Below are 12510 nucleotides of genomic sequence, written 5' to 3' on the forward strand. Positions count from 1 at the left end.
GTTGATCAAGATTTTTAGAAACATAACAAAGGTTCTGTGGTAAGGGTCAGGATACACGAATAGGCATAGGCGACATTATCATTACTTATATTTATTTGGAACTTTAAATAGATTTCATCAGCTGACCCTCATAATAACCCCGGGAAATAGGTAGTATTATCATCCCCATTTTACAGGTGCAAGGAAACTAAAGACAAAACAGAGAGATTAAGTTGCTAGCTAGTAAGTGTCTGAGGCAGGATTTGAATTCATGGCTTCCTGACTCCAAGTTCAGTGCCATACTACTATACCACCTAATTGCCAGACATAGAACCTATAGCAGAAGTAGGGAAACTACAACCTGCAGTCTGTTTTTGTACTGCTAAGAGCTAAGAATGATTTTTTACATTTTAAATAAAAAAGTTTTATATTTACAATAAAACTTTATTTAAAAAATGTAAAAATCATTTTAGTTCATGGGCTATATACAAAAAAAAGGTGGTGTGATTTGGCTTGCAAAAACGAGTGGCACAATTTGGCCAATAGGCAATATTTGGTCAATACATAATCAACAGGATTATAGGTTTAGAGCTAGAAGGCACCTTACGGACCACCGAATTCAACCCTCATTTTACAGATGAGGAAACTGAGGCCAGGAGAGGTTAAGTGACTTGACCAAGGACATTCAGGTAGTAAATGAAAGAGCTGGAATTTGAATTTGTCTTCTAATTCTGATCCTGGCATTCTTTCCACTACACTATGTCACCTCCATAGTGATTGTGTATCAGGTGGTCGATCCAAGAATGTTACACAAGGGCCTTAGGGTGTTACTGTATATACAAAAGGCTAATGAGTAGTATTAAGGCTTACAGAGGTGCTAAAAAATTATTGAAAAAAAAGAGCCTCTAATAGCTGTCACAGGATGGGGAGAGACGGCCCATTCCCAGCCTGAATGAAAGATCTTCAGTTGTCTATAGCAATACTCAGTTTAATATGGAGAACCCCAAAATACTGGAAACCACGATAAAACCTTCTGACATCTCCTACTGCTCACCCCCAATTCTGATTGGATCTTGCCACTTGCCCAGTATTTGCTGTATCAGTCTGTCACATCATCCCCTGGAAGGTGCTGGTACAAATGGTAATACTCATGTTAGATTCCCAAGGCATCAAGTCTACCAGTTTGAAAACTTCCTCTCTCTACTTCCAATGGAGGTTTTGGGTGGGGTGAGTGCTGTCTTTTCAGAAGGCCCCTAAGAAAAAGGTGCCATCCTCCTTGACTTTTGTTCTGGAAGGCAATGGAAGTGACGTTGTGGCGGGATGACTTACACTATGACTTCACACAAGTGGCAAAACTGGTTCTGAATCACATGCTTGTGTTTGCTCCTGTCCAAGGCAGGCATGAGCTCGCCATAGCTTTCTTTGTTCCGTACATTTGGATCGGCTGGGTCCATTGTGACAGCAATAATATGAACAACCAAGTGAAACACAAATAACATGCCAAGCACCTGAGAGAGCACAAGTTAAGGAACAATGGAATGGCGGAGTTCGTTATAAACATGATTGCATGTGTGAAAAAATATAGCAATTCACATCAATAAGAGATGAAAAGAAAATGTCCCACCATGTATCACAATAAGTTCCAAATGGATAAATGACCTCATTATAAAAAATTATATCCAAAACAAATTACAGGAGCAAATAAGAACTTACTTTTCACAGCTATGGGGAAGAGTGCATAAACAGATGAGGGATAGAAAGTGTCATAAGAGAGAAAACGGACAAGTCTGATTACATAAAATTGAAAAGGTTTTGCACAAATGAAATCAATGTGGTTAGAATTAGAAGAGAAACACTTAACCAGGGGGAAAAATCTTTACAGCAAGGTCTGATATCTAAGATACATAAAGAACCAGTTGAAATATATAAGAATGACATATTTTTAATGACAAATTCTATAAGAATAATATAGTCAAAGGATATAAACTGGCAATTCTTAAAGGAAGAAATCCAAAGAATTAGTAGCCATGTTTAAAAAAAATGCTTCAAATTACTGAGAAATGCAAATCTAAGCATTTTTTGAGTTTCCATTTTGTACCTATCAGATCAGCAAAGATGACAAAAATGGAAAATGACATTTGTTGGAGAGGCTTCAAGAAGACAGTCATATTGGCACACTGTTGGTAGAATTTCAAATTGATCTAACTAATCTGGCAAGCAGTTTGGATCTATGCCCCCAAATCACTAAATGGTGTATATACCCTTTGATCCAACTGTCTTGATACTGGGCCCGTACATCAAAGACATTAAAGAAAAAGATCCAAATGTGCTAAAATATTTGTAGGAGCTCTTTTTGTTGTAGCAAAGGCCTGGAAACAAAAGGGCTACTCACAGAGGGATGGCTGAATAAATTATAGTATATGATAGAACATTATTCCATTATAAGACATAATAAAAGGAATCATTTCAGAGAAACCTTGAAAGGCTTATATGAACTGATATAGAGTGAAGTGAACAAAATCAGGAGAACGATGTGTAATAGAAACACCAATAGTGTAAAAAAAATAGTATTGAAAGACTTAAGAGCTTTGGTCAATGCAATAACCAACCATAACACCAGAGGACTCTGGACAGAAAGGTGGTAGACCCAAGGTGCAGAATGAGACATACATTTTTGGATATGACAAATGTGAAGATTTGTTTTGCATGACTTATTTGTTTCAAAGATTGTGTCTTCCTTATGGGGGCAGGTGGAGAGGGGTGTGGAGAGAGAGGGTTACTGACAGTGCTTTCAAAAAATTTAAAGAAGGAAAGAGGTTTATGAAAGCATTTTTAAAACTGCACAGAAAAGAATAAAAGAAACTTCAGATGGAAACATAGCCAAGAAGGACAGATTTGAAAGCAATATGCTAAATGTATTACATATGGTAAAAAGCAAGCCATACAAAATGATTTTGTGATTTCACTTAAAATACTCTTTTGCTTGTTTATTTTACATATGGTAATACTCATTACTCTTTTTTGGTGGGGGAGGGGGAGCCTGTTTAATTCAGGGAAAAATGAACATTTACAAAAATTAAAGAAATATCTCTTTGCTATGCTAATTCTTATACAATTTTCATTGCTATTGTAAATTAAAAGATTTATTTTGTGTATCCAACTTATTAGATGGATGAATTTTTAAACTGAACATCACTGACCTTTGAATTCTAACAACAAAAGCAAGATAAAAACCAAGGTCAAATGAAAAGCAGGTCATTTGTCAATGGGAGCTTTGTAAGAAAGAATGAGGGAAGTGAGTCTAAATGGGTCTTAGAATGGGCTGGGCCCCACTTTGGGGCCCAGCCTTAGAATCTCAGCCCCTCCTTATACAGAAAACAAGGGAAAAAAGACATTGATTGTGCTTGTGTTCTTCCTGAATCTCTTCATGTCACATAACTTGTTCAGGGGTATCACTTTGGCACCCCACTTAACTGCTGTTATATCTGAGATGGGAGAAGTGGGAATGGCCTTTAGTGCATCACAGCAGTAGAAGAAGGAGAAAAGGAGAAAAGTAAGAAAGGTAGGAAGAAATAAGGAAGGGAGAGAGAAAAGAAGAAAAGAGGGAAGCAGAAAAATAAAAATAAACAAATGGTAGAATACCCAATCAAATGAGTATATTTTAATTGCTCTTAGGGGGTATATAGTGAAATTGCCCACTGGTGTAGGCAACATATTAGAAATTTGGAGTCTTGTTAGAGTTATTTTTGACCTTAATCTGAGCTTGCAAAAGTTTCTCTGTACCCTTTCTCTGACATCAACATTTTCTATATGACACAAAATTTCCAGTGGACCCAATCATTATCCGTAGAGCCACTGTTCTCCTCGTAGCTGTAGCGACCTCCTCCTAAGGCTGCAGGTCTACAGGCTAAGGAAAAAAAAAAACAACATATCTGCAGCAGTATGCTCTCAGCCTACTATTTCCCTCTTCACTTTCTCCACTTCTACTATCCTGTACTATGGGATGGCATATCCCATAATATGGGTGGCATGTTTCTACACATCCTGAGTTTGTTAGTGACGAGGAGTTAAGTGAGATGGAAAATCATTCTACACGGTCATTGTTGGCACTTTTTTGTCCCAGAAGCTTCTGTGCAGACTCAGGCCCAGACCCTTCTAAAAGGATGGTGCAGAGCTTTGAAGAGTGGGGAGAGGTGTTTCCCTAATAGATTTCCCCATTATCATTATGGGACCAACAGTATTAACCATTGCTTTTAAATCACAAAGTAGATCTATAAAGTAAATTTTCTACCATCAGTTGGTGGGATCTCAGTTATTAATTTATAGTCATATCATCTGATGGATCTCCACCATCTATGCAGCCAAAGTCTGGCAATTCTCTGATGTGGTTGGCTGTGTCTCAGGTTGGCCGTTAGAACAGACTCCCTTATGAATCTTGGAGAACATGTTCCTAGAACTCTCCCGGAATCAGGAGATCAAAGGGAATGAATGTCGGCAAACTCTCTACCTTCTTTCCTGTTTGTCCTTCGCTGGAGTAGTGTAGTAGGCAGAAGTCTGTTCTAAGAGTCAGGTAACCTGGCTTCCAGTGACAACTTTTCCATGTCTGTTGGCAGTGACTTTCAGCCATTCACCTCACCTTTCTGAGCCTCAGTTTCCTCATTTGGTAGATGAGGGATTAGGACCCAGATGGACCTAAAATCCCTTGTAACTCTATACCTCTCTGTTTCCATGATGCTAACACAAATATATATCTCCATGGAGACAAAACAAAAATGGAGCAGAACAACTACACAGAATCTATTTACTTTCTTATTAGGCCCATAGTCCAGGCCTCATTAGTCAGGCCCTAATTTCTTCTAAGGCCTTGAAACCTTGGCCAGAGACCATTTTCTTGATTGCCTGACATTCTTGCACAGTTACAAATCCTGACTAACCTCGCCTGGAACACACAGGGATGGTAAAAGGAAGGAGGAGGTGGGAGGCATTGAAAAAAAACACATATTTTGGGGGGGTAGGATTTCGAATTCAAAATTTATGTTGCTGCCTTTTCAGTGAGTTTTTCTTACTTTAAATCATAGAATCACAGAGTAAAAATAAATGCTGACTTCTCTTACAAGTGAGACAAATGAAAGTGGAAGTAAAGTCACTAGTGAATTTGTAAAGGTGTACACTTGTGTTAATTTTTTTAATAGCAGCAATTTACCCAAGATACCGAGCTTTGAGTTTAGAGAACACTCAGTTTTCTCATTGGTAAAATGAGGAAGTTTGACTAAGATGATAGATTTAGAATTGGATGAAGCATTGGTCACTGCTCTATTCAACTCTCTCATTTTTCAGACAAGGAAAACCCAGTCAATAATCATTAAGGATTGAACTTGATGACCTAAGTCACACAGATAGGTAATAAATGGTATAGCCAGGTTCTGAACTGAGGTCTTCTGATAGCCAATTTAGTGCAAGTCTCAAGTGCCATCTTCAATATGACACTTCCTTTCTCCCTACCCTCCCAAAGCTAGTTATGCCTTCCTCTAACTCATTGTTTATCCTGTTTATAATTCAGCTAGGTGGTGCAGTGGATAGAGTGTTGGGCATGGAGTCAGGAAGACCTGAGTTCAAATGTGGCCTTAAATTCTGTTTGCCTCGGTTTCCTCATCTGTAAAATGAGCTGGAAAAGGACATGACAAACCACTCCAGTATCTTTGCCAACAAAACCCCAAATGGAGTCATGAAGAGTCTTCGCATATGCCGCAGTGCCAAATAATGGCTAAGGTCTCTACCAGCCCTGGCATTCTGTGACTCCCTGACCTAATGATGCTTTTGATAATCAGTGGACACACCGTGGCATTGACTCAACAAGCAATGCTTTTGGGATTCTATGGCCTTGTGGTTGACCCATTATGACTAACCTGACTATAGGCCAGAAAATATTTGGAAGTTGGAGAGAATAAGTAATATCAATGACTCTATATGAACCATCCATGAAAGTGGATTTTTTTAACCTAGTTTCTAAGCAAAGAAGGTCAGCTTCAAGTGTGAGCCTGAACCTCTGTGCTCTTTAGTCCTATTAATGAACCTATGCTTCTGACATTTATCCAAAGCTAAGTATGTAGTGGCAAACAAGAGAAGACAGAGGTGGCTACCTTCATCTTTGCTGGAAAGATGAAGAAATTGAGGCTGATAGAAATTATAGGGCTTGACAAAAATCATTCAGTGAGTCAGATTTTGTTTTTTCAGAAGACACTGCTCCAATTATTTATGACTACATGAAGGCAAGACTCTCCTTAAGCAGCCATTTTATAAGTACTTGAGAGCACTCTCTGCTCCAGCCAAGCTGTGCCAGTCTGTCCTCTGAGTACACCATGTGTTTTTCCTCCTCTGTACCTTTACCCTCACTATTTTCTATGTCTAGAATGGCCTTCTCACCTTCTGAACCCTGCCCCATACTTTAAAGCAGGAGTTCTTAGCCTGAGGTCCACAGTTCGATTTCATGGAGTCCGTGAATTTGGATGGGAAAAAGTGGCACCTTTATTTTTACAGACCTCTAAATAAAATACGCCATTCCCTTCAATTACTCAAAAAGCATTCTGGGAAAGGGTACATAGGTTTCACCACACTGTCAAAGTGATCCATGACCGACAAAAAGGTTAAGAAACCCTGTTGTAAAGCTTTAACTCAGAACACCATCTGTTCCATTAAGCCTTCCCTTGTTCCCAAGCAGTAGCGATCAATTATCATGCACTTATTAAATGTCTACTAGTCAGTAAACAAATCTCTGTGTAGAACCTTGTGTTAAGCACTGGGGGAAGATACAATGGCATGCATAGGCCAAATGAACCCAGGTGTGCCAGGAAGCATGGTCTACTGCGGAATGGCTGAACAAACTGTGGTATATGATCAAGATAGAATACTACTGTGCTGTAAGAAATTATGATCTTGATAATCTTAGAAAAATGTGGATACATTTACATGAAATAATAAAGAGGGAAATGAGCAGAACCAAGAGAATGTTGTATATAGTAACAAAAATATGTTTTAAGAACAACTTTGAGCAACTAAGTCATTTTGACTATTATAAATGCCCAAATTAACTACATGGAAACTATGAAGGAAGACACTATCTGCATCCAGAGAAAGAACTGATAAATAGATGTATAGAATGATTTTGCAAATATATATATATAATATATATATATATATAATATATATATATATAATATATATATATATATACACACACACAAACATATATATATTTTTGTGTCCAATTGTAGCCATCTCTAGGGTGGGGGGAGGAGAAAGAAAGAAAAAAAAAGAAATATGCATGATAAATTTATTATATATTTAAAAGGAATAACAAGTTGTACATAATAGAATTGCAGTTTCATGTGCAATCATCTTTTCATTATTCTACTATATTATGGCAATGCTTGTTTTATTTCATAAATTAAAAATAAAATAAAATTTTAAAATAGCATATATGCAATAAGGGCCATCCCTCAACTTTGGGACCAGGTTACATAGTATGGTATCAACCCACATAGTTACAATCCATAATATTATATGACAAATGGATCAGAGGGTTCCAAAACAAGATGCTGTGTGAGGTCCAAGGGTCAAGATTTATTAACAATGGAGGTGATTAGGGAAGTTTTTTTAGGATGAAGTAGAAATGGGGATGGAGGGTATTCCAGAAGTGGAGATCAGTTGCCCGAGCAAAGTCAAGAACACGTGAGAGTGTTGTCTGGGTCTAAATACAGTTTAACAGATCTGTGGGGTTTGTGAAAGGAATATTATGAAATTAGGATAAAAAGGTAAAGTGTACACTGGGTTGTGGAGAGCCTTGAATTCATGAGGCAATAGGGAGACACTGAATATTTTTGAGTAGAGGGAAGCTTTTTATAGAGTCAGCACAAGAAATATTTGCTGCATGAATGAATAAGGAAAACACTAATTGCAATTTATGTGGAAGAAGAAGAACTCAATCAAACATTTTGGTTGTTTGCTATTTTTCCCCTCTTGGGGAAGGGGCGGGAGGAGGCTTCTCTTGGAAAATTAGCCTCACGAGGATTTGTCTGATCCACTTATAGACCAAATATAATACTAAAATGGAAAGAAAAAGGGAGTGAGGCCAATGGCTAGAAAAAGATGAAAGCATCCACTTTCTTAATTACTCTCTACTCTTCTTAGTCCATGAAATCAGAGTCTGCAGAGTGGAGGGGAAAGAGTTTTAACAAATGGAAAACTTTTTCTTCTTTGGGTAGCCCTGTACCTCGTCAGAGTGAAAAATTACTACCTTCAGACCCCTGAGTATCAGAGTTCATTTAGGACCTAAGAGCTCCCTCACAGACTGAGCCAAGGGGAAAGTCAAGTCCTGCATTCAGATCTGCAGCACATATTCCATGACATTTCTCTTCTGACATGAAAAGAATTCAAAACATATCCTTCCTCCAGTCCAGTCATCCAAATGATACTGTTCGGTATTCAGCCTGCATTCTCACTGCAGTGTTTAGTGGATTAGAAATAGCCGCGACTCCCCATGGAACTCTGACAATGGCAGCCACGCTGTGTTTTGGTTGGTTACCAAGGAAGCAATTAACAATATTCTAAAGAGAGCTAACACTCACTAATGTGACTGAGCGGTACAATGAGAAGGTGTGTTTGCTTGACCAATGCAGGAAATCTCATTGTGTGCACCCTGTACTGGGGTAGCTTTCTTTTATTGTTATAGAGTAGAATTCCACTCCATGGGAAACATCATGACTGGAGCCAGGCCACACAAGAGACACAACTACTCAAAAGACAGACTTCTTAAAAGAATTTGGGCAAGGAGGGAGGGGGGCAACAGGGGGAGTATCTAAAACACATCCTCTTGGTACTGAAAAATTGCAGGGGAGGCCAGAACAGACTGTGGACACGCTTTACTTCCATCGAGCTATCCCTGGTTTACTTACTTCAGAAGTCAGATCCAAATACCTTGACATCACATGTTATAATAGCATGATCTTCTCAGCATGGGAAGATGGACAGATATTTATAGGATATCCTTGCACATTAAAAACGAACTCCTACTGGGGGTTCAGGATACCATCCTGAAATGTATGATAGTTGACTTTGAGAAACATTGGCTCTAGAACTGCTACCCTGGTGGAGAGCCGTGTTTACTTTTGATATAATTTAGATAGATAGATACATAGATAGACATAGGTATAGATAGATATGTATATATCTATACATATACATATATCTATACATATAATATATCTATCTATACATATATATCTACACATATATCTGATCCTTCTGACTGTATTTAATGTTAAAACATTAATTAATTAAAGGATAATGTGGATGTTTTGGTTTTCTCTAAAAATCCCCATGAAAGGAAGGTCCAAATGTCAGCTCTTCTTCCTTCTTGGAATTAGCAATACGTAACTGACTAATCAGGGCAGCTTGGTGGCACAGTGGGCCTGAAGTTAGGAAGACTCATCTTTGTGAGTTCAAATCTGTGTGACCCTGGGCCAGTCACTTTACCCTGTTTGCCTCAGTTTCCTCATCTGTAAAATGAGCTGGAGAAGGAAATGGCAAACCACTCCAGGATCTTTGTCAAGAAAAACCCCCAAAAGGGTTATGAAGAGTTGGACACAACTGAAGAAGGACTGAACAACAAAGCTGACTAACCTGGGCAAAACCTCCAGGGGTAGAGAATTTGGGGCCTCAAGGCCACATGTGGACTTCCTGGGTGTGGCCTTTTGACTGAGTCCAAGGTTCACAGAACAAATCCTTTTATTAAGGGGATTTTGAAGTTTGGATTCAGTCAAAGGGCTGCACTGGAGGATCTAGAGGGCCACATTTGGTGTGGGGCCTCAGGTTCCCCACCCCTGCTAGACTTTTAGCTGGTGGTACAGGGGAGAGAGAGAATGCTGTGCCTGGGGTCAGGAAGACCTAGGTCCAAATCTAGCATCAGATACTAACTAGCTGTGTGACCTTGGGCAAGTCATTAAATCTCTATTTGCCTCAGTTTCCTCATCAGTAAAATAGGGATAACAATACTGCCTATTTGTTGTAAGGATCAAATAAGATATTTGTAAAGCGCTTGGCAAAATTTATGGACCATAGGATGCACTTAATAAATGCTTCTTTCCCTCCTTCTGTTCTTTCTTGATCATGGCTTATAGGTGCTATCTAAAAGCACTCATACAGATATAAATTTCCTGGGAAACACAAGATCTTATTCTAGCTTCTTCCTTTGAAGGAAGGAGCAGCTTCAATCATATAATAATGATAGTTCATATTTCAATAACCCTTGAAGGTTCACAAAGTGCTTTTCTCATATGATATATGGTCATATGAATATTATTACACCCATTTCACAGAGAAGTTAATTAAACTAACTTCAAAGGATCATGAATGTAGAGTTGGAATGGGCCACGAAGGTCATCTAGACCGACGTCCTCATTTAATAGATAAAGAGACTGAGACTCAGGGAGGGTGTGGTGGGGGGAGGGAAGGGAAGAAGGAAAAGACTTTTAAAAATCATTGTAATATAAATCCTTGTCTCCATCCTGTTTGTGTGACACAACGTTTTTTTAAACAATAGCAGCACATGCTTAGCAAGTTAAACTATCATTCCTACTAACTGTGTGCAATTCACACATTGAACGATACAGGGAACATTTTTTGGGGGGGTTTCTTTTGTCTAAAAATTACCTGTAAATTCAGTCAGCTACTAATTTCAGCATTCATTCAGTTGTCATTTATTATGAATACAATGAGTACTCACCATGTTACAAAATAATTAAATTTAAAATAAGTATAATAAATCATAATGGAAGAAGAAACATGTAATTCTGTGTAGTTTTACTTTCAGATTCTGTATGATATTAGTTAATATCTTGGGTTTAACTAAGGCACATCCCTCAGAGTGAATGAACTAAGCCATGCACTACAACCAGTCTCACTGATTTTCATTCCAAGAAGAAATGTAGCTTCTTTCTGGGGCTTCAGAAGTTTCAGTCACTGCACTGTTATGAGAATGATAGACTGACACCATTGCACATCCTAGCAACAATCTGTGTTTAGTAAACAAATAGTGAATAAATTACCCGTCTATTGATACACTCCCTTTCGTAACACTGTTAACCTTTTCCCCTGTCCTATTTCAGAGGAAGAAGGGAAGGAGAAAAAACAAGCCTACAGCAAATGTTCCCATTGAAAGTTGAAAATGGCAAATTGAAGTCTTATCAAATCACTTAAGGGCAAGTTCTAGAAAAATGTCCTCATTAGGTTCAAAGCTGTAGCATGTTACTGAAAAAGCCAGCTCTCTTTTCTGCTCCCTGTGAATTTCTGGGTAGTTGCTGCCAAGTTCATTTGCTTGCCTGAGGCCATAGTACAATGATCTTGTAGGGAGGTGATTTCTACAGGCAAAGTAAAATTACATCAGTTATCAGCTCATCATATATACAATGCATTTTATTAAATCAAGCAGCCATGCCTGTTTTCACTTTGGAAGAAAAATAAATACTGTGCACCGTGATAACATGATAGGTTGAGCACAATTGTTGAGAAGACACTGGTCTCCGCATAGGACCAAACTGGATGGTGAATCGAGAATCACACTGGAAAGTTGTTGTCCATTGGAATTTCACTCAGGCTTTTGTTGTGTATAGGGTGCTCCTTTCTAGCCTCCCATGTGAAAGGCTTCTTTTCACTCCTATTTTCAGCCAAAGCCTTTGGGGAGAAATCTTTGTGTGCACTTGTGTTGATTTTCTTTCCAGGACAAATAGTTCCTTGGGCTTGACTTCTTGCATTCTAGATCTTCACATGAAAGAGAGAGGGGGTGTTTGGTTTCTTAAATTTATTTTGTATGCTTTGCTACACAAAATTTATACTTAGTTGTGAGTGATCACATTGCTTCTTTCTGAAACAATACTGGAGCCCTCTAGTGGTCAAAATAATATCAATGCTCAACCTTCATTGTCACTGTGGGCTGAAGATGGCATGTTGTAGATGATGCAAGAACAGGAGAAAAGCATACGTTCATTTGATACAAGTGGCCTCATTCCAGGCTGCCATGGAGTTGGTTTTTGTTTTTTGCCTCAGTCAATCAACAAGCATTTATTGTTTCCTTTGTGCCAGGCACAGTACTAGGTGGAAGGAAGGAAGGAAGGAAAGAAAGAAAGAAAGAAAGAAAGAAAGAAAGAAAGAAAGAAAGAAAGAAAGAAAGAAAGAAAGAAAGAAAGAAAGGAAGGAAGGAAGGAAGGAAGGAAGGAAGGAAGGAAGGAAGGAAGGAAGGAAGGAAGGAAGAAAGAAAGAAAGAAAGAAAGAAAGAAAGAAAGAAAGGGAGGAAGGAAGAGAAAAAGAAAGAAAGAAAGAAAGAAAGAAGAAAGAAAGAAAGAAAGGAAGGAAGGAAGGAAGAGAAAAAGAAATAGAGGAGAGAGAGAAAAGGAGGAAGGAAGGAAGGGTCCCTGCCCTCAAGGAGCTTACATTCTATAATTTAGGAGCATAGATTGATTTAGCATTGAAAGGGAGCTT

At 38.5% G+C, this 12510-nt stretch overlaps 1 protein-coding gene across 1 annotated transcript in view; it reads right to left on the reverse strand.

Moving 5' to 3' along the window:
* Positions 1 to 12510, reverse strand: part of LOC110207911 (palmitoyltransferase ZDHHC11-like) — a 190446-nt gene that overhangs the window by 80861 nt on the left and 97075 nt on the right. The window contains exon 4 of the mRNA XM_078151768.1: positions 1309 to 1487. Coding sequence (XP_078007894.1) covers positions 1309 to 1487 — 179 coding nt within the window. The remainder of the gene's footprint in view (positions 1 to 1308; positions 1488 to 12510) is intronic.

The sequence above is a fragment of the Phascolarctos cinereus genome, unplaced genomic scaffold (assembly GCF_003287225.1).
Source record: "Phascolarctos cinereus isolate Bilbo 61053 unplaced genomic scaffold, phaCin_HiC Scaffold_4;HRSCAF=312, whole genome shotgun sequence".
In the NCBI taxonomy this organism is placed as follows: domain Eukaryota; kingdom Metazoa; phylum Chordata; class Mammalia; order Diprotodontia; family Phascolarctidae; genus Phascolarctos; species Phascolarctos cinereus.